We start from the raw sequence: 27,358 nt of genomic DNA, 5'->3' as shown, positions 1-27,358 counted from the left end.
AAAAACACACACACGCACGCACGCACGCGCACACACACACACACACACACACACACACACACACACACACACACACACACAAACACTTACTCACTCATGAATGCAATAGTGGAAATGTAAAGGCAGACATGGTGACTAACTAGTGTCTTACCAACTGGGCTGCTGGGGTCAAAATGAGTGAAGGAGAGGTCTGTGGGAGTGTCTGTCCTAAACTTCTTCTTCACACTCTCCTCTTCACTGTTTGCTTGATCTTCAGACCTCTTGTGACTTCCTGTGAGAGACAAAAACATGTAGAATATCTGGAACAGGGAGACCTGGGGTGCGGTGACGCCGACAGAAGCTGTGCACCTTGGCGCAGGCTCCAGCAACCCCAAGTGCAGCAGCAAAAACAGCGCTGTGGCTTGTTCAAGAATGTTGTTGTAAGAAAAATACGACTACAAATGTAAAAAAACAGTAACATAATCAGCATTTCACTTACCAGACACACATAACCCTATGTGGGAAAGTAAGTCCTGACATTCTAGATTCTAGGTTTGAGATGCTAGCTACACCGACCAAACACAGCACATGTTAATGGTTACACAAGCCCTGTGACCAATCACACGTCCAGATCCTCTGGAAAAATGTTTTATGTATTTTAACCAGGCTGCTCTTTCATAGAGGAAGACAGGTGAAATGTGATTGGATAAAAATGCTGTTAACCAGGTCCAAAAAAGCCATACCAGAGGCCTGAAGGAGCAGAGGAACAGACGAAGACAGCTGTGCAATGAGAAAATAAGCTAATAGGCAAAAAGTATTATTTCTGAAAAACAATTACATTAATTAATAGCTATAACTTTTACTTATTAAAAAAATAAAATGTTGAATTTCTTTATTATAAAATAGTTATAACCTTGTGATTCTGTTTAGGCCACCAGAGAAGGCTTAGAAGGCCCTGACTGATGTATTCTAGCAGCTACAAACCAGAAAGAAGAGGCGCCATCATCCCAAACACGTTCAAGATGAAGTAAATAGGACACCATGGATTCAATTAATAAAAATGAAGGAGCTTCCTGTACAACCATACAATTGCCATTTTACACATTCACATTTTTCAAACAATTCAAGGATCCAGGAATAGTTGAGCTGGTAACTAGCTGGCTGATTTTTTACCAGCTAAGGTACCGCTGCCACACAAATCATGTACCATACCTGTCTCCACAGAAGGAGCTTCCGTCTCTTCGTCCTTTTTATCCCACTTCTTCTCCACTTCCTCTGTTTTGACCGACACCATCTCCTCCTTATCCTGACTTTGATTGAGTGCATTCTCCTCATTCTCCTCTTTTTTCCCATTTGAAGTCCCTACTCCTGTTGCTAGGCTATTTGAGGAGAAGCCGGCTGGGGCAGCTGAAGCTGCAGGTGCGGGAAGCAGTTCAACCTCAGTGGTGGAGTCCAGAATGGTTGTCAGTGCGGCTTCTATAGAATAATGACAAAAACATTCTTGAAAGAAAACAGAGAAAAAACAGCTAAGCTGTTGTTTCCCTGGATTCATTATAAGAGATGCACCAATCTAAAACAGTCGGTTTTCAGCTGATCATTCTCACAAGGCCTGCGCACGGCAAGAAAAAACTATTACTTGTTTAACTTTCTAACACTAGGCCTTTCTAATACTAGCTCTATACAGCTTATACTACATATTTGTTTGCCTGAGATTGTGTGTTTTTATGCAGATAACCTTTTTAAATGACAATCAAAAATAAGAAGAATAAAATATAGAACTGTTGACTATTTTTCAATTTTAGTTTTTAGAAAGTAACTTAAGATATATATATCTATCTATATATATATCTATATATATAGATATATATATATCTATATATATATATATATAGATATATATATATCTATATATATATCTATATATATATATATATATCTATATATATATCTATATATATATATATCTATATATATCTATATATATATCTATATATATATATATATATCTATATATATATATATATATATATATATATATAGATATATCTAGATATATCTATATATATATATATATCTATATATATATATCTATATATATCTATATATATATCTATATATATCTATATATATATCTATATATATCTATATCTATATCTATATCTATATATATATATATCTATATATATATATCCATCCATCCATCCATCCATTATCTTAACCGCTTATCCTCATTAGGGTCCCGGGGCGCTAGAGCCGATCACAGCTGTCAAGGGGCGCCAGTCCATCACAGGTCTATATATATATATATATATATATATATATATATATATATATATATATATATATATATATATATATATATATATATAGTCCATCACAGGTCTATATATATATATATATATATATATATATATATATATATATATATATATAGATATATATATATATATATGAAATTTTTTTTTTTTTTTAAATCAGAAACGGCAAAGAAAACATTACTCAATGCATCTCTATTAGGATAAATGGAATAAGAGAGAGTACCAGTCTCAGGTGTGATCTTGGTCTTGGGTGCTTCTGTCTGGCATGTTGGCACATGCATTTGGCTGGGTGAAAAGTCAACTTGTGAAGTCGCCAGGGAAGCGGCAGTTGTGACTGTTAAAGTTGAGGACTCTAAAACATCTGAAGTCTCAGCTGTGGAAACAGTCACAGGTTCGGACTCTGATGCGTGCTCATCACACTCAACCACGGTTGCTGAGGCGTCTGACACCTTGTGCGTGTCCTACAAACAGAAAGAGATCCATGATTTTGTTACATTGCAGAGGTTTAAATCTCAAAGACCCCGATATAAATGCAGAGAAGAAGTTTCATGTGTACCCCTGGAGTTTCCTGCTTGACAGATGTGGGGGCATCCTCCCCTCCCTCTGTGGTTTTCATGGGAACAGAGGTAGAAGGAGAGGAAGGAAGGTCATTCACATCTCCAACCTCATCAACCGTCACAAAGTCACTCAAGTTAAATGGGAAGTCATCAAACTCCTCCTCCACCTGATTTAACGACAGGACAAAAGAATGGAAGTGAGGAAACGAATAAAGTGGAGAGAGTCAACTAGTTGCGACCCGGCAGTGCTGTCTCACCATTTCGGTCTCTACTTCAGAGTTGTGACGTGGTTCATCCCTCCAGGAGCTCTGCTTGTATCCATCCGACCTGGAGGACGACCTTGACCCCGACAAATCTTCGTTGTATGCTCTCTTCCTCTCCCGCCTCTCTCTGTCCCTCCTCTCCCTCCTGGCTCTCTCGTTTCGCTCCCTCTCGCGCTTGGTCCTCTCCTCCTTCTCCCAGTCCCTCCTCTCCTTCTCCTTTCTCTCTCTCTCCCTCGCTTCCTTCTCCTTTCTCGCCTCCCTCTCTTTTAGCTCCCTATCCTGCTTCTTCACCTCCTCCTCCATGTTATTCTGAGGTGGCTCTTTTGTCTCCTTTGTTGCCGTGTCACTCTGCTCTGTCTCTATTTGTGTTCCACCCTTTTCTCCATTGGTGGGAGCCGCGGTGTTGTTGGAATGGCTGAGGGTTCTTGTTCGGCACTCCACAAGCAAGGCATTAACCATCTCCTGTGTCACCTGATGAAACAGGGATGAGAAAGATGTCAAAACTCACAAATATCAATTAATATAATGGAGGTTTCTGAACTTTGCTACACAACCTGGATATTTTACCTTAGGGAGCTCTGGTATGCCCGCCTCCTGGGAAGCTACGTCGCCATCAGAGCTAGGCGTCTTTGTCTCTTCACCAGCAGGAATCTCGTCATTGTCTGCCACGGATGCATACACATCTTTGTTCTCTTCTGCTGTCTCCATAACAGTTTCAACAGCTGATCCTTCCTTTATGTGGGCCTCCAGCTCTGCTTCTCGTTCAGCATCTAGTGCAGCCAAAGAGTCAGAAACAGCAGCAGTAAGCTCTTCTTTTTTGATGACGTCATCTTGACTCCTGTTTTCTCCCAAAGCTTTGTCTTCACCAACTGTCATGGTGCTCATAGTCTTCTCGTCCTTCCAATCATTGTCGGTTTCAACCCCCTCCAATAGACATTTAGAACTTTCTTGAGGTGCCGTCTCCGCTTTGTCTGCAGCTGCTGCTTGGCTGCCTTTGCCAGTCGCAGGTGTATCCTACGATCAAAGACAGAGAGGTATTAATTGTGTCGCATCTAGCTCATGCATACAGGCATTTGATATGAGTTTAAGCTGCGGGAATGTATGACAGTAGTAGGCAAAATTGTGTCTAAATGGATGTTAGATAATTTATGACTACCACTGCAAATCAAATATCAAAGTTACCAACCTCAGAGGAATCAAGGAATGTGCTAATGACTTTGGTCCGTATATTGGCTTTAGGGTCAGGCTTGCGAGAGAAGAACAGCGGGTTGTTCTGGATGATGCATGGAAACGTCTGGAAGCGTTTATACACAGACAAGGCCATAGCTGCAGTAGCCATCTCACAGATGACCTGAGCAGTAAGAGACATATCATCAGGGCAGCAGCATATGAGCTTCTCTTTGACTGACAAATAAGGAGATGAGACATGACAGATGTGCGGAAAAAACATATTCTCAACCCAGGCCATAGCCGTGACTGAGGGCACTCACACTGCACCAAAGCTTTTCGATACAACAAGCCAGCTTCAGGAGATAATGGGAGAGCATGTTAGCAGCTGGACAGACTAACAGTCCTCACCGTATTGTTAAGCACAAGGGTCTTGATGACGGTACCAAAGCGTCGCACCAATTTCTGGACCTCAGAGGAGCCAGATGGCGTGTTGGGAACATTACTGATCACCAATAAACAGCTCCAGCCGACTGGAACAGAACTCTCCTGCAGGATGTAAAATCATTCCCAGTTCAACGATGTCACAATCAGTTCAAAGTATGAGGAAGTTGAGTATTTACCCCTGGTTTACAGCTTTGGGAAATCGGCTTCATTGAGTTGTGCATGCAAGAGTGTAACCTGTTAACGGCGTAATGTAAACATTTACCTGAAAATACAGGCATTTCCCTATGCCTGTATGTCCCTATAGGGCAGGGCAAGTTAACGCGTTAATATCGCGTTAACTTTTCAATCGATTAAAGGCGTTAATTATTTGATTATGCGTTAACTGCATTTTTTTTTTGGCCTTATACTTTGAAGGCGTTTTATGTTGGTGCGCTCTTGTAGCCTCACCGGACGATTTGCCGACTTGAGCCTGAAGGGTCATTTATACTTTGGTTTTATGCAGAAACGCAAGCACGCAAGACATGCAAGACACGCAAAGGCCCCTTGCGTAGTCGCATCAGCCATCTTTGTGTGCGTCACCCAAAATTTCGGACTATCCAACAAAGCTACGCAAGCCGTTCGCAGCCCACAAGGCTGTGATTGGTCTGCTAACCACATCCTTTCTGAGTCTCGCATTCCGGTTTCATAGCATAATACCGCTGTTTTTAAAAGCCATAGCAGAAACACGAACAATGGAACCCGTTGAATTGGCTGAAGAGGTCCGCAAATATGAGCATTTATATAACCCGTCTTTGACGGAGTATCAGGACACGCAAATGGGGGTAAATTCCTGGAGGGAGATATTAGTGAATGTCGGTGTGCAGGTGGACTCTAAAGTAGGTGGTTGTTGTGCCACCTACTTTTCTGGCGTATGGAAAAGGCACGGGAACTATAAACCAAAACGAGTCTGTCAATGCAACTGCATGGTCAGCCGCAGTTGGAGTAGCAAGAGTGTATATCGCCGTTGACGTGAAGGCAAGTATTGTTATGTAGTTTCTGTTCTCCGCTGCCGCAAGTCGCTGAGTCGCTTGCCTCACAAAGCTTCACAGACGGTCAGTCTACCGGCAGGGTCACGCTGCAAGCTCAGCTTCCCCGGATTGCACATTAATCGCGCATGCGCAAAGCCGCCGCTGATACCTGTCAGCTGATACCTGTCAGCTGATACCTGACATCTCCACCTCATTCCACCAGACTTCCGTGAACTTGTTCGAGCCAACACAGACTGACCTTTTCTCACTGAGAAAGAAAAACTGAACTGAATTGGAAAACATGAAAAGCACTTATTGCTCTTATGCGATTAATCAGTTAACTTTTTTCAACTTTGCTCAGTCCCAATATTAATGACTTAGTTTTATGTCTGTGTACTTTGCTTTTCCTCTTGCTACAGCTACCTGTAATACCGCCACATATTAAGAAAACATTAACTTAAGGTGTTCAATTCTTTTAATGACCACCACAAAGTGTGCATGTTTTGTCGCTGCAGTGTATTTCTTGGGGCTTTTGGAAGAACATTTCCAGAGCCTCTCGAAATGCAAAGTCAGAAACGTCTGGCCCATTTATCGAGTTCCGAAGCAGACTGAGGGTCTCCTTGCAGCCTGTTGCGGATGTCTGTCTAGACCTGCAAATACATTAACTGTTGCCATCTTCACCCTGGAAGCATTTCAGAACGCAGATATAGCCGTCTGCTTTTCACGCAACAATTTCTTTTCAACGCTCTGTCCCTCTCGCTGGTGGGAGTGTGCTCACCTGTGACCTGTGTGTGTGTGCACGTGTCTGTGCGCACCGAGGTGGAACTACGCCGTGCGCAATAGAGAGAGCGTAGGACAGTTGTAAACGCACGACCATGTAGAGAGAAATGACATGCTGTCATGTGACAAGATCAATAACATAAGGCCATTTAATAAGATTGTTTGTTTAAAAACAGAAAAAGGTGTAGACATGTTATATAGGAAAGGAAAACTTTAATGACTTATGTTGCGATCTGACACTATATGGAAAATTAAATTAAACAAAATTAACTTCACCTTCAAGGGGGGCGTCGGGTGAAACACTGAAGATAGTCAGACAAATTTATTATGTCAATAAAGGATCGTTTCAAAGCAACGTAAATATTGTTTTGTTTGTTAACTCACCTTTGGTCTAAGGTGAGAACCTCAAAACACACCGTTTACAGTTTTATAGGATGTGTTGTCATGCAGCCACAGGTAGGTAACTTAATTCAGGTTGGTAAGTGCAATGTGGCAATCCACCTTTAGATTTCCAAACACGCTGAATAATCAGTAACGTGACCATTGTCGAGGACCATTATTGAGGAATGAAATCTTCCTTGAACTCTCGAGCAATTACAGCTAAGTTCATTAATTGTGCACTGTCCCGGTCAAATCAGGAAACCATTAGGTAAAATACATTGGCACAGAGAAGTATCCTGGTAGAAATACTCACTAACGGGTCCACTGATCCCATCAGAAGGTTGTAGAGAGCCACCTGTGGAAAAATCTCAGTCATTACTCAGTCATTGTTCAACACAGTACAATATCAAAGAGCCAACGTCTTAGAAGTGAGCTGATGAACAAAGAATATTAGAAAGCTTCAGAAGAATGTAGATGATTAATATGCTGTAGAGGACAACTTGATAAGTGATGAGAGTCCTACCGGTGTGCTGAGACCAATACGCTGTTTGAGATATATCATCTTCAGCTCAGAGTCTTGAATCTTTGCAGGGATGAAGGCGTGGACTTTCACGATCTCTTGAGCAATTTCCATATCTGGCAGTGACACAAGTACCTAACATACAAGAAGACTGTTGGTAATATTGTGTTGTAGGCACAACAACTGTATGTCCTCTCACAGGAAATCTCTCACCCTGAGACCAGAGCTGCCCTCACACTGTCAAATAATATTTTAAATGATAATATTAAAATAAAAGTACATCATACATTAAGTAATAAAGTCCAGCGTTTCCCTTACCATTAAATTAAGGGGGCGGGGCACCAGATCACAATAAATCATTTACGGTTCTCTTTTCTATAGAACAGGTCTACAACTTGTTCTGTTATTAAACAAACTAAACGATCATATTTTATTGATCGGATCTTTGTGTCTCTGCATGGTAGCACATAAACACTTCTCCTCTCCTCTCTGTATTGCGTGCGCGCACACAGGTGCGCGATGAGCACCCAGCAGCGGGCAGCAGAGAGCGTAGAAAAATATGTTGTGGGAAAAGCAGAGAACTATATCTGCGTTTTAAACGCTCCCAGGTGGAAGATGGCAAGAGTAGCTTTCCTGCAAGAAGCACCGGAGCAGCTCTCTGAACCCAGAGCAGCTCTCCTGCTCCAAGTGAAACGAGCCAAAGTGCTTGTGTCTTGTACCAACAATGAGCTGCTGGCTTCACACATTACAAACTACATGGAAATCAAATTAAGTCATTAATAAATACATTGAGAAATGCCTGCACTTTCGGGTAAATGTTCACGGTTAGCTGGTTACGCTGCGCATGCGCAACTCTGCGATTTTTGTTGTTTTCACAAAAGCCAATTGCCGCAAAGTCTCCGTGAAGTCGTCTTTTCTGCTGTTCCGTCTTTGAAAACCGGAAAAATATCTCACATGGAGCATTAACTGAGAGCGGCCGTATCAAGTCTACAACCGTGTTTTAAAAATATGTGTAGAGGAAAGCAGCTCACTGTAGTCACTAATACTGATACAACCTGATGCTCACATATGTACAGTCTCATTCCCTTTTGTTCTGCAATTTGCTTTTTGTTTTACAAAATGAGCTAGTTAGTAGTAAGTATATATTAGTTATTTTTTGCACAGATAGAACTTTATTTTTCAATGTGTTAAGTGATTGCAATTTTTCTTTCTTTTTTGTGGTCCCATGGGGCAATTTGGTTTAATTCAAAGTTATTGTAATTTTCTTTATTCTGTTATTTATAAAAGCACAGATGGAGTCACAAAATGATGTTATTTAGAGAAAAAGTAATGCTTTTGGTGTTTGTGTCATTGTCGGTGTCGTCGAGCCCCCACCTGTAAACCTAGAGGAACCACTGAACTCCAGTAATAACATACATTAAAAAAATATTATGTATGGAAAGATTATTTCTATAGACACATAATTTTGTTTTGTGGGAATGTTGTGAAGCAGGAATCCAAGATGGTCACAAGTCCTGTGATTGTGTGTCTCCATGTGAGCTTGTTTTAGTTTGTTTTATTTTGTCTGCTGATATAGCTGTTGTAACATGTGACGTGTCTTTAGCTTCGACTGGCCTGAGAGCAGTACCGTAACGGAAACACATGAGCCCTGATGTGTCTCTAATAGTTGACGCCTCACTGTCTCATGAGCTGCCACAGAACCAGCAGCAGGAGTGGAGTTTGGAGATGTGATCCAGTTCCTGAAAGTACGTTTACTTTGCTCAGTACGCTGCAGCAGTTGAGGAATCGCTCATCTGCAGCTGCTGTGTGTTTGTTCCGGAAAAGTCTTTCAACATTAAACGTTTTGTTGTTTGCTAACTTCTCGCCACACATGAGCAGACAGGTCAGCCAGCATCAGTGGCAGTGAAAGGAAATTAATACATCCACGCAGAATTAAACGCTCTAATTTTTTCTGTGACTCTTTCTGTGATATAGTTTAGCGCGGGCAGGGATCTGTAAATCTCAATCAGCCACCTGGAGGGGAAGATACTTGAAAGTGGCGTAACACGATACATGCACATTTTAGTTAAAGACATTTTTTAACATGTATTTTTATTTCAGTAGCCCAATATCACCTCAAACTCCAAGATAAGAGGAGTTCCTTTCAAAAGATTTTTCACTGCAAAAAAAAAACATTTTTTGTTTTTTTTGTCAAAGCCTCTTGGAGCCACAAGACGGCATTGCGGCTCTGGAGCCGTGGGTTGCCGACTCCTCATCTGATCTATTTTGTCACGTCACATACCCAGCTAACGAAGAAAGCACAATTAAATATAATTTTTTTTATTGAGTGTGGCTAAAGCAAGCACACTTCATGTTCTCCTGCAGGCTTATTAGTTGGAATGTTTCAGCATTCCAACTATTGTTTTTCAAATCTTTATTAGTTGGAATGCTGCAAGCACTCGAACGGCTGTTCACACGCGTGCATGGCAGCACACGTTAACGCCCACTAACGTGAAACGGCCGCGCGCGGACTTGCAAACCATTGATCCACAGGCGCAGTCGATAAGACTAATGATATTATTGGGTTGCAGAGTGTCTACAAAACCATCTGTGCGTGTGTGTGTGTGTGTGTATATATATATACATACATATATATATATATATACATATATATATATATATACATATATATATATATATATATACATATATATATATACATATACATATATATATATATATACATATACATATATATATATATACATATACATATATATATATATATACATATACATATATATATATATATATATATATATATATATATATATATATATATATATATATACACACATACACACACATATATACACATATATCCAAATATATATATATATGGTTTGCAAGTCTGTCTTGAAAGTAGAGGACCAGTGGTTCGAATCCCAGCTTTGCTAACGTCCATCTAAAAAAAAGCAGTTTTTTTTTTCTTCTGTCGGACTGGACACCCTGGCGGGCCGGGCCTTAAGTTTGACACCCCTGAATCAGATGATGCAGTTTTCCTTTGAACTTTTCCAAATATATTTTGCCTTTTCTATACTTTTAGTAATTATTTGCTATTCATTTATGTATTCATCTATCTTGCTATTTTCAGCTATATTAAAAGATATATTCAGCTATTTTCATATATATTCAGCTATTCTTTCATTTTCAAATATATTTAGCTTATTTAAGATATTCCACTATGTTAAGCTATTTTTTTCAAATATTTCAGCAATAAGCTTTAGCTTTTTGCATTCCAATGCATTTTTTGCAGGAAATGCTCTTTCTAGTTGTTATTTTTATGTGTTTGTCATCCTGTATTGTACCTGTGTTGTTTGTGCTGCTGCCTCCAGGTCATCATTGTAAATGAGAATTGGTTCTCAACTTATTTTACCTGGTTAAATAAAGGTCAAATAAAAAAAAAAAAAATGAAATTCATGATAATCTATTGTGACTATCATACTGAACAGCTGCTGTGAAACTAACAGAGAAAGCCAAGGAATGTCAAGGAACTGAGGACTTGCATTCGCTCCCTGTATTACTACTGACCAGGTCATAGCTTCAAACGGAATTGAGTTTAAACCAACCTTTCCAATTTGTGTTGCCATGATGATGTCAGAGGGAGTTCCAAAGGGCTGGACCAGCTTGATGAGGTCACTCTCTGACCAGCCGCTCTCAGGAAGTCCTGTGACCAATACCATGCCCTTATGTAGGAGACATTGTATTGGGATGTAAAATGAGATGCAAAATAAGTGAATACTAATATGTAAATACAAATATTTTATTACAAGTGATAATCACATCCTCTGGATTTGGATAACAACACTTACCCGCCCTTTTGAGACTGCTATTATATACAGTATATTTCACAGGGTATGTGTGCAACATGTACCTCATCAGAAGTCTTATGGTCAGCCTCGCCTCCTGCGGTGGAATGTTGGAGGAGAGGGAGATAGGGAACAAAATACAAACAGAGCCACAATTATATTATGTTAGTAGGTTTTCACCACTCTGACCTCCCCACATTTTTATTTGTTTTATTCTATTAGTTTTATTGTTTATCTTTTAGGATATTTTAACTGTTATGTAAAGTGACTTCGAGTACTTAGAAAAGCACTATATAAATTAAAGCTGCGAGCAGCTATGAGCGGGCCCTAGCTGGCTACAGCACGTCGGGGACGCATGCGGGTCGCTATATCAACAAGCTTTTGATACATTTGATGAGACTGAACCAGTAATGATCAGTAATGATCCACAGAGAATTTTGTGAGAATCGAACACAGCGTTTAGGAAGATTTGGGGAAAAAATAGTTTTTCACAAAATTCAAAATGGCGGAAAATCTAAGTAGGCGAAGCTTAAGGGTTTCAATCTGTGTTTTGTACAGAAGAGCCCCCCGGACATGTGTGCCAAATTTTAGCTCAATCGGTTGCGATAGCTGTGGGCTTTCACAACTCAAGCGCTGTAAAAATTAAAAAAAAGTGAGTTTTTTTAGGGGGCGCTATCCGACTTCCTGTACGTTTTAGAGCATGGTCACAGGAGACTTTATTTTAAGTCTAGATGTGGTACATATGCATACCAAGTTTCACACATGTAGGTCAACCGTAGCGCTGGGGCTGCTTAAATTAAAATTTGTAGGGGTCGCGAGAGAGCCGAAGTGCCATTTTGAAGCATTCAAATCATATCAGGCGACTACATCTCTGCCTTTCAATGTGTGTGGCAAGTTTAGTTATGTTCTGAGCATGCTAAGTGCCTCAAAAGCACCTTCGTTGTTGACGGCGAAGGATTGGTCGCCACGGCAACGGCGTTTCACGAAACATCAAAAGCTTTGGGGAATGTCCTCATGAAAGTCCTATGCTTGTGTAAAAGTAATTTGATGTCGATCAGATTGACCTACTAAGAGAAGCAAGCCAAAGTATAGAGCATTTTACTTCCTGTTACCACTAGGTGGGGCTATGACTAAAATTCAAAATTAGACTGCACATGTCTTCAGGCCTGGACTCTCATCAGACATGTGAAATCTGGAAAGGATCTGATGATGTGGAGTCGAGTTACATGGGTTTATTCGGTCATGGCGCAGGATTGAACTTCCATGATGCTCCCACTCGACGCCGTTCAACGGATCCGTACAATTTTCAAGTTGATGCATTATCAATGTCTTAACTCTCATCTGACACATTTTGAGAGAGATCTGACTAATTTGTGAGGAGAAGTAATTTCCTGCTGCCACTAGGTGGCGCTATGACTAGGATTAAAAATTATCATATGGGTGTCTTCTGGGTCAGGAGGTCATGACATATGAGAAATATGGAGGCGATTGCATAATGTCGGGGCGAGTTATAACAACTTCCATTTTCATGGAAAATGGCGTCTCTTTGGCGCTGCTCTGCATGCACATTGTTCGATATTTTTAAAATCCTTTGATAAATTTTATTTGCAAAGGTGTCAACATCATATCAGCCGAAGATGAAATCAATCGGATGTAATCTCTAGGAGGAGTTTGTTAAAGTACGACGCCTGGAAACAAGGAAAATGCCAAAATTGAGCGATTCACTATAGCGTGTCCCTAGTTTAGGGACACAATGTTGACATATGCTATAAAGTTTGTGGGGATTAGCCAAGTGAATTGGAAGTTATGGGTATTTACGTATTGAGCCACGCCCCTAAGAGGTTAATTGGTTCATATCTTCTAAACGCAATGAGATATCAAGAAAATCTGTTACCTAGTTTGATCACATTGACCCATCAATGATGCTCAGAAGGTTTCGTAAGAATCGGACCAAGCGTTTAGGAGAAGTTGGAAAAAAGTGTTTTTCACAAAATTCGAAATGGCGGAAAAACTAAGTAGGCGGAGCTTAAGGGTCTTATTGTATTTTTTGTAGAGCAGGTCCACCCAGACATGTGTGCCAAATTTCAAGTCAATTGGACATATGTGGCAAAAATGAATAACTTTTACATCCAATGGGGGCGCTATGGAGCTAATTTTTTTGACTTTTTTCTGACACCCCAATCAGATTGACATTTTCGCCAATTTAGAGAGGTGCGCAAATTTTGAAGAATTTACGTACATCCCAAGCCCCTGATTTGTCCATGCAATGATGTCAAACAATGAGAAAATAAAAAAATAATAATAATAAACATGAAATTCAATAGGTCCTCCACCGGTCTGACCTTGTCAGCAGCTTGGGCCCTAATAAAATGCATTATTATTATTATGGTTTGTGTAGTGTTAAAGCGGTTTGAGTGGTCGGAAGACTAGAAAAGCGCTATACAAGTATGGGTCCATTTACCATTTACCGCTTGCAGGGATAGGCATTTGGGGGGTCATGTGCATTGCGCAAGGCAAGGGTTACGCCCCCATGTGGGGCCCAAAGGCTTTTTGCTGACACCAAGAAACATCCCAACGGTGGCGGGCTGTGCATTTCGGCCATAGGCCTTCACTGCATGCCGTATAGGCCACATCACGGCTGGACTGGGGTGAAAAAAGTGTCACAACCGACCTGCAGAGCCGCTGAACCGTATGACGTGGAAAAAGAGAAAACTCTGCAGTTGAACAATGCGCGGGGCCTGACCCAAGAGGCCACTTTATCCGCAGCGCTGTTTAGGTCAGCAGAAAAGGCCTAGCTGGCCCTGAGAGCCTGCCACTGCGTCCCAAACACAGCAAAATAATAAGAAAAGATAAAGTTCAGACACAGCCACCTCCACACACTACTAGTGGGTCAAAAGTGATGATTCAGAGGGATTATCCTATAAAATCCAAACATTGTTTTCATACTAAGCATTTCTTGACAATGATAGATTTGGATATATCGGCACCGACATATTTTATCGGTGAGTCATGCAGACTCCCAGTTTCTCAATTTCCTACCAGAGTCCTTCCGAGCAGCATATTTGTCCTGTGCTGGAGTAAGTTTGCTGTGGAAACAGAAATATTAATAAAAGAGCAGTTTTGAAATTGGCAGGGTGAGTTGAAAAAGGAAAATGTTTCAGATGATAACTGTGACAAACCTGTAGTTAGCGTCAAAAGACTCTCCTGCTTCAGGTTTCTAAAACAAAAAAATAAAATGTGTTCACTGAAAGTATACAAGAGAATACATGTGGTCCTAAAGTAAAAAAATATTTTGTGCTGTAAATAGTTTCTGAATGAATATCTGCCTCTTCTTACACCTACTTTCCACTGCTTTTTACACTCATTCAAGCTTCATGTTTTTATGTATCAAAGGGTTTAAACAGGATACACCATCAATGCCTCATATACATATTTCCCCAAACAATACCTTGGCGATTGAAGCAGTGATTTGTTGGCCTCTGATGAAGAGATTTGTGGAGCTGGCCATAGCCTGGGCGCATTCAGCCTTGATCATGCATACCGACGCCTGCAACAGGGGAGGGTGACCATGTTATAATGTGTTGTTTTTTTGCCTTTAAAACAGACAAAAATAGTTATGTTTTCACTTAAATGTGTTCATTGAAACTGTTCTCTAATGGACTTGAAAAAAATCCCCAAAGTTTCAATATTTGCTAAATTCCTCAATAACCACTATGTTAGACGTAGATAGCACCTTTTGTCCTTCCCCTTTCTGGCTCTCTTCCTCGGAGCATGGCATGAGGATCACGTTGTTAATTTTGCCAAAGGACCCCACCACGTCGGTAACTTCCTGCTCAGACGCATCCTTTGGGATGCCTGTCAGATAAACCAGACGATCTGCAACAGATGAGTCCTGAGAGGCCGGAGGCACTATTTTCTTCTTCTTCTTGTGGAGTGGAAGCTTGGTAGACTGGAAATCACAGCATAGTGATTTAGATTAGTTTTAGGAGCGCACCAGTTTGAGACAACCAGAAGCCTGATTTCAACACTTTGATCAAGTACTAAACTATAAGTATTTATACACAATGACATTTTGGCTGGGTTCGAGAAAAGTACTGAAGTGGCTGAAATTTTTTGATAACTTTGTAAAATTGAAATAATTCCAACATCAACTTGTCAAGCCACAAGAACTAAACTATCTCTAGTATTGTGGCTGAAATCAGCCTCTAGCAGTCGATCTTTCTGATGTCAATCATGTTTCAGGACATTTTCTGGTGTTATTTATTCTTTGTAATGTTTTTCTTGTCTGCTGTGCACTGTGGTATGTGTCTATTGTTGTTTATGAATTATTGGTGGCAAATGAGTTTCCCTACTAGGGATTAATACAGTTTCCTAATCCTAATAATAGTCCAATGATAGTTTACTGATATGTCGGTCAGTCAATAATCGACTTTCACGAAAACATTTTATTTTCACTGCCTATAAGCCACCTTATGAACATGGTTGAGTTCAGAAACGCTGGCAGAGGCTCACATATTTAGACATGAAAGTGCTTGAGATAAAAAAAAAAAAATGTTGGTACTATTGGTACCGTACATCTGTGTAATTTGCTCAGGACAAAATAAATAGTTCTAATTGTTCCGTGTGAGCTACCCTCCTTCTCATGTATTATTCTTTGTCAAATTAGCTAAGAAATTTTGTCCAAGTTTGGTCCAAAACCGTTCATCTAAGTTGAGCTTTGTACAACCGCTGCGTCAGCAGCCTTGGCACTTGCCGTCCTAGTTGTCTTGGTTCCAGGTTTGGTCCCGCTCTTGATAGTTTTGGTGAAGTACTGTAGTGGTCCATGTTTGGAATTATGACCTGCCTTGGAGGAGGATGGATGTCGGCTGGCTCCAGTGGAGAACTTGTTTGTATCATGAGGGCGCGTCACCCCACTTCGAGAAGAACCCCCTGTAGACATGCCATGAATCATACGGAGGACAGGGGCGCAAATAGAAATGGTCGACGAGATGCACAAATAAAATTTTAAAAAGTCTAGGAAATGTTTGGCCATTTAAAGCCCCCGGGCCATTTAAAGCCCCCGTGGGTACAATATGAATATTTCAATTGACCTTTTGCTCCTCAAAGTTTTTGGCATTAGTAATTCTAAAGGTGCAAGCTACGAGATTGGGGGCATTTAGATTGATTCGAATGAGCATATAAGTGGTGGACACACACTTGCACTAAAAGCATGTTTATGCCGGCTATGTCAAGAAAGGAAGGAGAAGCGTCAATAATAACACACAGAAAAAGGATACTTAATTCTCTGCTCAGGGAGACAAACCTCCTCTATACGTTTACATGAATGATGTTTGATGACATAAGAATGCTCTAAATTTACATATACAGCTCCTTAAATATGTAAGCTGCTAAGTGCTAGTGAGGAAGTAAAACTGGTCATTATTCTCCAATATCTATTTCAAATTGCTGTGTAAAAGATCTTCTAACAACTGGATTGATTTGTGTCTTGACAAAAATGACAATTACAAGATTGTATGTGAACACATGAAAGTGTTCAAATTGAGCCTGCTTTAATAGTTTTACTGAATTGAGCCTGGAGTATTGCAAGTATATGTAACCTACAATGGCTGCGTTTTCCAGATTCGCTCGTTCTTAAGGACTTAAGAAGGCTCGAAAGAAGGTTTGGCTAAGAAGGAGCGCTAAGATACGAGTGTTTCCCAGATCTCAGCCATGGCATGAAATCCACGGTGGACCTGGCGGACCTCGTCCCGTGTGGTGGGCATTCTGATGTGTGTCCGGGCATAGCGCAGGAGGATCGGTGTCACAGCTGCCACACTCCGTGAAACTGATGCCTTGCTGAGGCCGGTGCTGTCCCCAAACACCTCCAGGGAGCTCCCCACTGCGTAAAAACGCAGGCTGAGGGCAACATTGCAGCGGGTTGGCCTCTGGATGTGTGCTGACACTAGCGTGACGAGGCGTTGGATCTCCACACGGGGAAGCCGGTACTTGGACTGGACAGCCCGGTCCGACAGCACCTTAAGTGAGGAGAAGTGCTGACGCACACATCCATCCATCCATTTTCCGCCGGGTCGCGGTGGCAAAACACCCAGCAGACCGACCCAGGCTACGATACGAAGGAGTAGCGTGGAGTGGCTCGACTCCAAGCTCCCTCCTGATGTCCAAGCTCCTTACCCTATCCCTAAGGCTGAGCCCGGCCACCCTACGAAGGAAGCTCATTTCAGCCGCTTGTATCCGCGACCTTGTTCTTTCGGTCACGACCCAGAGTTTGTGACCATAGGTGAGGGTTGGAATGTAGACCGACCAGTAGATGGAGAGCTTCGCCTTCCGACTCAGCTCCCTCTTCACTAAGACGGACCGGTACAGCGCCTGTTTTACTGCTGCAGCCGCACCGATCCGCCTGTCGATCTCCCGCTCCAACAGCAGAGAGGCAATCCCGAGGCCCCCGAACCAGATTTCCTCCGCCCCCCCGGCTGCGCCTGGAAATCCTGTCCATGAAAGTCACGAACAGAACCGCTGATGAAGGGCAGCCCTGGTGGAGGCCAACATCCACCGGGAACGTGTCTGACTTAATACCGAGGATACGGACACAACTCCTACTGTAGGCGCACAGAGACCGGATAGCCCGGATCCAGCACCCTATACTCCCGCAGCACCCCCCACAAAACCCCGGGGGACCCGATCGAAAGCCTTCTCTCTAAGTCCACAAAGCATATGTAGACTGGTTGGGCAAACTCCCAAGACCCCTCCAGTAGTCCCGCAAGGGTCAAGAGCTGGTCCACTGGTCCACGACCGGGACGGAATCGGCAATGCTCCTCTTGAATTCGAGGTTCGACAAGCGGTCGGAGTCTCCTTTCCAGAACTCTGGCATAAGCTTTTCCCGGGAGGATGAGCAGTGTGATAAGACGATAATTCGAGCACACTCTCCGGTCCCCCTTCTTGAAGATGGCAACCACCACCCCGGTCTGCCCAGTCTATGGGCACTGTTCCCGACCACCATGCAACACTGATAAGGCGTGTCAGCCAAGACAGCCCAGCAATGTCCAGCGCTTTCAGCATCTCAGGGCGGATTTCATCCACCCCCAGCGCCTTGCCACCAAGGAGCTCTTTAACTACCATAGTGACCTCTGCCAGGGATATAGGTGCACCCACCCCAAGGTCTTCAGGCGCTGCCCCTTCCCCAGGGGACATGTTGGCCGGGTTTAGGAGTTCCTCAAAGTGCTCTTTCCACCGTCCGACGATGTCCCCAGTCCGAGTCAGCAGTTCCCCTCACCCGCTGAAAACAGTCTGGGGTAGACCCTGCTTTCCCTTTGTGATCCACCAGAACCTCTTTGAGGCCAACCGAAAGTCCTTCTCCAAGGCCTCCCCGAACTCTTCCCATGCCCGAGTTTTAGCATCCACAACCGCTGTAGCCCTCTTGGCCTGCCGGTACCCGTCATCTGCTTCAGGAGACCCCTGGGCCAACCAGGCCCAAAAGGCATTCTTCTTCAGCTTGACGGCTTCCGTTACCCCGGTGTCCACCACCGGGTCCTCGGGTTACCGCCGCGACAGGCACCGACGACCTTCTGACCACAACTCCTGGCGGCCGCTTCCACAATAGAAGCTTTGAACAAGGTCCACTCGGATTCCATGTCCCCAACCTCCCTCAGGATGTGTGAAAAGTTCTTCCGGACGTGGGAGTTGAAGACCTTCCGGACAGGATCCTCAGCCAGACGTTCCCAGTTCACCCTCACAACATGTTTGGGCTCGCCAGGTCTTTTCTGCCGTCTCCCCCGCCATGTGATCCAACTCACCACCAGGTGGTGATCAGTTGACAGCTCTGCTCCTCTCTTCACCCGAGTGTCCAAGACATATGGCCGCAGATCAGATGATACGATTACAAAGTCGATCATTGATCTCCGGCCTAAGGTGTTCTGGTATTAAGTACACTTATGAACCACCTTATGCTCGAACATGGTGTTTGTGATGGCCAAACCGTGGCTAGCACAGAAGTCCAACAACAGAACACCGTTCGGGTTCAAATAGGGCAAGCCGTTCCTCCCAATCACCCCCCGCCAAGTTTCACTGTCATTACCCACGTGACCGTTGAAGTCTCCCAGGAGAACTATAGAGTCGGCAGGAGGCGCCCTCTCCAGGACCCCTCCAACTGACTCTAAGAAGGCCGGATACTCAGAGCTGCTGTTCGGTGCATAAGCACAAACAGTCAGAGCCTTACTCCACGCAACCCGGAGGCGCAGGGAGGCGACCCTCTCGCTCACCAGAAAAAACTTCAACATAGCGGCGCTCAGCCGGGAGCTCGTGAGTATCCCCACTCCCGCCCGACGCCTCTCACCCTGGGCAACTCCAGAAAAGGACAAAGTCCAACCCTTCTCCAGGAGCTTGGCTCCAGAGCCCTTGCTGAGCGTGGAAGTGAGCCGAACTATATCTGGCTGGTACCGCTCCACCTCCTGCACCAGCTCCGGCTCTTTCCCCCGCTAGCTAGGTGACGTTCCACGTCCCTAGAGCTAGTCCATGCTGCCGGCGATCGGCTCGCCCAGGTCTTCCGCCCGGCCTGCCGCCCGGTCTGCACTGCACCCGACCCCGATGGTTCTCTCCGCGTGTGGTGATTCCACGGAGTGGCAGCGGCACCATGATGTTTTTTCAGGCTGAGCCCGACCGGGCCCCATTGGCGAAAGCCCGGCAACCAGACACTCGCCGACGAGCTCGCCTCCCGGGTCTGGCTTCTGGAGGGTGCCCCGGTTTCCCTTGTCCGGGCGAGGTGACTAAACTCCTAGTGCCGCTCCCCAGCAGGGTTTTTTGACGCACACATGCATTTATGTAAACTATCCAGCTTTGCGCACGACGACGCGAGATTATGCTGTATTATGCTGTAGCCTCTCTTGATGAGGTTCCAGCCGAGTTCAATTTCCCGTTAGTTTCCCTGATATCTGTTAAATACCACAGGGTTGTTGATGTTTTTATAGCTAATGTAAACTCATATGCAGATGCCGAATGTGTGTGAAAACGCAATGAGTGATAGTAATGATAATTAATTTTATTTATGTCGCTTCAGGAACACAGGGGAAATTCTTTATTTTTATATTGTTATTTTTCTTTTCACGCTATTATTTTTCTTGCGTCAGTGTTCTGCAGCTGTGGGCGCACATTCATCATTACACATGGTTTTAGTATTTCTTTAAATGTCAGATATAACTTTCCCTGACGCGGCTGCAGTGAACGTTGGTCGCTAAGAAGGCTTTTAAGAGTGGGTCAGACTGATCTTACGTTTTGTTCTCAGTGAAAGAGCGTCGTAAGCTAAGAACGATTCTGGGAAACATGTCGTTCTTTCACAGCGCTCCTAAGACACTCTTAGCCCTTAACAGCGTCTTAAGGAATCTGGGAACCGCGGCCAATAACGTTAGCTGTGGACAGGTGTTGGAAATTAGCATTTAGCTATATCGACTCAAAGTCGATTAGCCGATTCAAATAGAATATGAAGCCGATTAGCTGAAAACTGGTTGATCGGCTGCCAATCGATCATCTCTAACATGAATGTAAGTAGGTTGAACCACCTCTCTATATTCCCTGCATGAAGAAAACATGGAAGGACATTGACATATTTAACATGCTGCTCATTTGTGCATATAACTGCTATTTACTGGTCAAACTGCTATTTACAGTCCATTTCGAAACAATACCACTACTTTCTGAAGGCAATAAGGCTTACAACAAACGATGGATTAGAAAACAAAAGCAATTTCAAGACGTTTCTAAATCCATTAAAAGTCAAGCATGAGCCATCATAACTTTGAGCTTAAGTACTAGTTACAATTCAAATTATTAATTTCATGATATTAAGATCATTGGCCTTCCTTAAATGAACTCTACATTTCACCACTTCTCTCTAACATGTGGACTACCTGCGTAGTGGTGGTGCCGAAGTTGATTGTGAGGGGAGTAGGGCCCCGTGTGCGGCCTATAGGGATAGGGGCCCACCCTATGTTTGCTGCGAGGAGGACTTGGGGTAGGAGAACCAGAGAGGGATTGAGACACAGAGTGGGATGAAGATTGAGTCTTGGGATCCCACAGAGCCCGGCTTCCATATCGTCCGCTCCGGCTGGATAAAAGATAGCATTCATTAGCATAGATAACCGGCGAGGTTACAGTGGATTGTGATGTGGAAGTCCGAAGGTCTACATTTGCATGAATCTGTTTTTTGCTCTTTTTCATTTTTGTGCTGACTGAGCAACATGGCTGGTTAATATTTTAAGGCTGGGTTGCACCAACAAGGATTAAATAAATCCTTGTTTAGAGTTAATCTAGGGTTAGTAAATCTAGGTTTAAACTGGTTTATATTTAATTAGAGATGTGTTGCAAATCTTAATTTTAACCCTGGATTAGTTCAACTGGTTTAAACAAGGGTTAAAACAGGATTAGTTTATGTTCAATGTCGGCCATGATGGATTCAGAAGAAATGTAAACAAATTCACAATGTATGTTTAACAAATACGGAACTAAATAACCCTAAATTATGCACTATCAAGTATAGACTATTAGGTTGAGCATAAACTGTTTGAAACAGGAGAAAAGTTATTCACATATTTTTTTTTGATATTATGGGTTCTTAACATGGACATTGACGGTATTTTCCACCTTTACGGTCTGTGTAGTGGAATTGTATGAAAGCTATCTGAAACAATGACTAGAACTACTTCCAAATGTATACAGAAATGTAAGATCTGTGTCAGATTGGCTGAACATGCAGTCAAGTAATTTAAAGTGTGTGGGACACGCCCAACGACTGGGCCGTCTCCCACTGGCTGCTGGTCAGAGCTAAAAACAGATTATTGGAAACATAAGAACAGGAGTCCAACTGACCTTGGTAGATTTGGTTTCCAACCAGGGTACCTTCAGAGACACACACAAACACCTGTTAGAATGTTATTCAACATTTTCTACTTGAATTTGAAAAGAATTACAAACAGCAATTGTATGCAAAGCTGTACGATTTTAACATGCATTTAATAATATATTTGTACGATCAAATCGTTGCGTGTAGTACAAGGCACTACCAAAAATGTATTTATACATCTTTAATTAGGTTCTAATGTTTGCCACTTTTTGATTGTTCTTCTAAAATAAATGCATAATATTATCTCAGTAACTTTGATAGAATACAGAAGATATAGTAGAGATAAAAGGCTTCAGCAGGTAAGTTAAAAGTCCTCAGGAGGGATGCTCGTTTTGGAAGGTAGTTACATCAACTGGTAACTAACCGTTCATTTTTAAGAATTCAAATAACGCTTTACTTTTTTTCTAGCTAACTGTAGTTTTAATTAATAAATGTCTTGTCATTCAAATTATTTTCTTTCGGCTTTGCTGAAGAGTAGAGATAAAAGGCTTCAGCAGGTAAGTTAAAAGTCCTCAAGAGGGATGCTCGTTTTGGAAGCTAGTTACATCAACTGGTAACTAACCGTTCATTTTTAAGAATTCAAATAACGCTTTACTTTTTTTCTAGCTAACTGTAGTTTTAATTAATAAATGTCTTGTCATTCAAATTATTTTCTTTCGGCTTTGCTGAAGTTTATTGCCTCATTTTAATCATTAATCTGCAGACAGACCTGCGTAACCAGTCAAAATCTTCTCAGTGGTCAGCAGATTAACAGTTAACTGTTGACAGGACTGGGACTTACTTGTTGCGTAGGTCTCTGCAGGCAGCAGTGTGGTTGACGGTGTTAATATGTTCAACCCATTCCTGAAGAAAAACGACAAACGGAGGAGAAGATATTACAATCGGACACATATAGAAACAATACTAGACAAAGCTAGTCACATTTCACATGTGCAAATGAGCAAATCACAGCAATAAAACCACTCACTTAACTACAGTGAGTACTACTAGTACTTTGTTTCCTGGTCTTATTTTTTAACATGGTAAAAAGCCTGAACTAACAGTTGAGGACTAGTTCTTTGATCCTTCATGCTACAAGTACAAGCAGAAATACAAAACAAAGTTTAATCTTGTTATTGACTCTCAGATCAATTGTGTGCTTACTTTCTGTATTTAAATTTACTTTCTATTATTTTCAATGTGACTATCACTTCATCGGCACTCTATGAACTATTGTCAGAAAAAACGTTAAATTAACATTAATTAACGCTCCGAGGTCCAAAGTGGACAAATCATTTATAGCAACACTATCCACTCCTCAATCAATCTGTTGTCTACGCTGTATGCAATTGGTGGTGTGCAACAATTAAATACAAAAAAATATATATTTCAAATATATTTTTTAGATTTGGGACACCATTTATTAAAAAGACAAATGTAATCTTTTAAAGGGACAATGTAAGGTAAAATAAATTGCACTGTGTTTGTCCAAATATACCAGGATCTTAAGAAATCCAACACTTACGATCAAGAAAAATTAAGACAGTCACACTTAAATACAAGTATAACACTGAGGCAGAGTACTTCATATAGTGAATAAAACCATTTGTGAACATGAGAAACTCCACTCTAAAGCCAGAGAACAGAGCACTGGATTTTCCCAGGGAGCAAAGGAGTTTATTCAACAGCTAATAGTTTTGATCAGTTGATACTAACTTTTTTTATTTACTGTCAAAAAACTGCTACTGTACGGCACTGCAGTTACTTTTAAGACTTCCGTAGCCTTGCCGACTGACATGAAAGCACGTATTGTTCTGTAGCGTCTGTTCTTAACAGAGCAGCTCCACAGCAGTAAAAGCAGCAATCTATCGGCAGGCTCCGCATCTAGATTAAAAGTTTATCCTTTGATCCTTTCCAGTGAATCTTTCCTCACATTAGAAGATGTTCAGTGCACTTGTTCAAGCCAACACAGACCGTGCTTTTCTCACTAAGGAAGAAAAACTGAACTGGAAAACATGAAAAGCACTTATTGCTTTTAAATAAAATGAATCAATTGCTGGTCTTCAACATACATCTTTAGGTAAGCAACAGACTGAACATGGACAAAAGAAGGAGTGGTTTGTCCCTCACAGGGGCCCTTACTACTAAACAGTACCTGTTCAGAAAAAAAAAAGTAAAACAGATTTAAAAACTATATATGAAAGTTAACTTGCTGTTGCTCCAGGGTGCCTGTTACACTAGTTTTTACTTCATTATTATTTTTTCATAATTAAAAGTTATAGCGTTTTTATAATGCAATTGTTTTTCACAAATACACTAACATATATTGTAATTATTTTTCACTATTAGGTTATTTTCTCAGTGCACTGTGCAGCTGTTCCTTCATTTGTTCCTCTGCTTTTTCTGGTCTCTCGTACGGCTTCTTAGGACCTGTTTAACAGATTTTTTTATCCTATCATATTTCACTTCTCTTTATCTATGTAAGATTAGCCTGGTTAAAATATATGAAACCGCCTTCTCGAGACCCTGGACGTGTGATTGGTCACTGGACCCGTGTGACCATTAACATGCGCTGTGATTGGTCAGTGAAGCTAGCGTCCCGTGCAGTGTGCACCTTGGCGTGGGGAGAGGTTGTCGCCAGTGCAGCTGTGTGTGCAATGTCATGTCTGCAGTGTCAGGTTTTGTTGAATAGATTTGGATAATATGCATTGTTGTTGAATCGACGGGTTAGGGCTGGTCAAGTCAGTCAGGATGTGCGACATCGCGAGGCAAACGCTGCATAATGGCATGATTGCTGATTGGCCGTGCCTTTTTCTCCTGTCAAAGTAGTCAAAATTGCTTTACCAGGGACGGACAGACGGACGGGTAAGGGGGTGGTTTTGCGCGCCCAGTCGACCGAGAGGCTATGCGTAATGGGTAATTGCGCGTTGCTCAGCGCCAGTGGATGAAGTCGCTTCGTGGATCATCCAAGCACCTCGCGCATTACGTCATACTGGTGGAGCGGTTCCCATACACATGTCAGTCTGTGACATCAACTCGCGGGACAATTTTTTTTTTCCCCCGGTCCGCCCGTGATGTGGACTATATACGGCACTCATTGAAGGCCTAGGTCTAAAACCAATGGCCTTTCACTTTATAATTGATTTTTTTTTTTTTTTTTGCTTCATATTTCATGACTTGACCTAATTTAATTGGGACAACTGGGTAAACATAAAATGAACATGATGATATATTGTCAATGTTCTTGTACACAAGGTTTTTTTTCACTGTGTGAAACATAAGAAATATTAACATTTTACACACATTGGTTTTGGTTGTTTTGGATGATATTGAGGTCACTATAACATACAATTGTATAATCTTCAGAAAGCTTTAGGGCCCTAACCTTACATAAGGATAAAGTTTCAGATTTACAGTAACATTTAAACATATTTTCTTTCATCACAGATTACCTGGATTCGGAATTGTTACACCCTTAACAATCAATGTGAAACACAAGCTCACTGCTAACTGGATGTATTTCATGATGAAACTATACATTGAAGGGGTGGTTACAATCCAGTAAACCAATAGAATAGGAAAACAGGTTGTTTTTTTTCAATTAACTGGTGAAAGAACCAGGATCGTTTAAGAATTTGTGAATAAATTTATTTATTCATTAAACACAGGGTTTTCTCCACTGCACATATACTGAGAACTGTAGACAAGTCTGATTAAGCATTCAGATGTTGTCTTGTTGCGCAAAACAGCCTTTGCCCATTTTTCTCTATGTATACCTCTATTGTTTTTTTAAAAGGTTTAGTAGACTTGCACATGAAGCCTCTAGTTGAGAAACTGTAGTATTTTTTAAAAAGGTAGCGTAGTGCTACAAAACATGTTTGGCGGCTCGAAAAAAATAAATAAAAAGACAGGCTTCAGGACACATTTGTAGTTTAAAGTCTTATTTTACTTCACCAGATAGTTATCTGTTGAAAACTATGGCTGTAGTCTGTGATATCACCCTAAAGTCAAAACTAATTTGGGCAAAGATGAGAAAGCCTGGGTGGAGCTGTCGTAGGTTTAGCACATCAACCAAAAAAATAATAGTGTATCAATCAAATAAACCCACACAGCCTTATTTTGAATGTAACAATGAAATCTTTGTTCAGTTAAGGAGCTGAGAAAGTAAATTTAGGGATTAATAAATGCCATTTTAGCAGCAATTAGCAGTGCTGCATCTGAAGTCACTTCAACACTGATGATAGCTTACAGCTACTTAGACACATGCAGTTGTGACTTTTTAGAGTACAAATAATTCTTTCAAAAAGGAAACTAGAGAATGGTGGTATGGCTAGGAGTCAATACTCCGTGTTTCCCCTACCATTATATTAGGGGGGCAAGGCGCCCCCCCTGAAGAAACCTACCGCCCCCCTGTAATTTTCTCTATAGCGCCATATCACAAAATGTCATTTACGGGTCTCTTTCCTATAGAACAGGTCTTCCCCTTGTTTTGTTATTAAACAAACTAAACGGACGTATTTCATTGATCGGAGCTACACACAGTTTGTCATTTATGTCTCTACGTGGTTGTGCGAGTTCCGCCCCCATGCGCACAGACACTTGTGCGCATACAGGTGAGCACTGAGCAAAAAATATGTCGCGTGAAAAGCAGGCAACTATATCTGCGTTTTAAATGCTATCAGGTTGAAGATGGCAACAGTAGCCCTCCTGCAAGGAACACCAGAGCAGCGCTCTGAACCCAGAGCAGCTCTCCTGCTCCAAGTGAAACAAGCCAAAGTGCTCGTGTCTTGTTGTAGTCAACAATGAGCTGCTGGCTTCACGAATTACAAAAGTACACGAACATAAAACTAAGTCATTAATAAATACATGAAGAAATGCCTGTACTTTCGGGTAAATGTTTAGTTACGGTGTTAACAAGTTAAACTTGAGCATGCGCGACTTGCCGATTCTTGGCGCTTTGCCAAAAGTCAATCTCAAGAAGTCGCTGAGGTTTTTTCTGCTGTTTTGTGTCTCAAAACAGAAAACACATCTCAGATCTAGGGCTGCAACAACGAATCCATAAAATTGATGGTTAAAAAAGTTGGCAACGAATTTCATTATCGATTTCTTGTGTCCCACGATTATTACGCCACTCAATAAGTCGCAGAGATGTCTGTATTGAACAAAACAGGTGGGTGGAGCAGAGCACAGCAGACTAAAAGTCCAGGAGGTTTTGGTGCAGCCT

General features: G+C 41.9%; 1 protein-coding gene across 5 annotated transcripts in view; it reads right to left on the bottom strand.

Moving 5' to 3' along the window:
* LOC137794993 (zinc finger protein 638-like) overlaps window positions 1-27,358 on the bottom strand; it is a 44,526-nt gene that overhangs the window by 9,109 nt on the left and 8,059 nt on the right. For 2 of the 5 annotated variants that reach the window (XM_068592194.1, XM_068592195.1), the window contains exons 3-22: window positions 22,937-22,998; window positions 22,122-22,151; window positions 21,164-21,360; window positions 16,021-16,196; window positions 15,001-15,216; window positions 14,716-14,814; window positions 14,447-14,484; window positions 14,307-14,353; window positions 11,333-11,364; window positions 11,028-11,144; window positions 7,423-7,554; window positions 7,213-7,254; window positions 4,696-4,833; window positions 4,304-4,468; window positions 3,685-4,131; window positions 3,112-3,588; window positions 2,854-3,021; window positions 2,521-2,758; window positions 1,192-1,479; window positions 152-271 (exon numbers count right to left, since the gene is read on the bottom strand). In XM_068592194.1, the coding sequence (XP_068448295.1) occupies window positions 152-271; window positions 1,192-1,479; window positions 2,521-2,758; window positions 2,854-3,021; window positions 3,112-3,588; window positions 3,685-4,131; window positions 4,304-4,468; window positions 4,696-4,833; window positions 7,213-7,254; window positions 7,423-7,554; window positions 11,028-11,144; window positions 11,333-11,364; window positions 14,307-14,353; window positions 14,447-14,484; window positions 14,716-14,814; window positions 15,001-15,216; window positions 16,021-16,196; window positions 21,164-21,360; window positions 22,122-22,151; window positions 22,937-22,998 (3,229 nt within the window). The remainder of the gene's footprint in view (window positions 1-151; window positions 272-1,191; window positions 1,480-2,520; window positions 2,759-2,853; window positions 3,022-3,111; window positions 3,589-3,684; window positions 4,132-4,303; window positions 4,469-4,695; window positions 4,834-7,212; window positions 7,255-7,422; window positions 7,555-11,027; window positions 11,145-11,332; window positions 11,365-14,306; window positions 14,354-14,446; window positions 14,485-14,715; window positions 14,815-15,000; window positions 15,217-16,020; window positions 16,197-21,163; window positions 21,361-22,121; window positions 22,152-22,936; window positions 22,999-27,358) is intronic. The other 3 variants (XM_068592198.1, XM_068592196.1, XM_068592197.1) reach the window with 3 other exon arrangements.

The sequence above is a fragment of the Clinocottus analis genome, unplaced genomic scaffold (assembly GCF_023055335.1).
Source record: "Clinocottus analis isolate CAN_PGR_092001 unplaced genomic scaffold, fCliAna1.0.p SCAF_26, whole genome shotgun sequence".
In the NCBI taxonomy this organism is placed as follows: domain Eukaryota; kingdom Metazoa; phylum Chordata; class Actinopteri; order Perciformes; family Cottidae; genus Clinocottus; species Clinocottus analis.
Note: the sequence above shows the minus strand (reverse complement) of the source record. Positions and strands in the feature narration are given on the sequence as shown.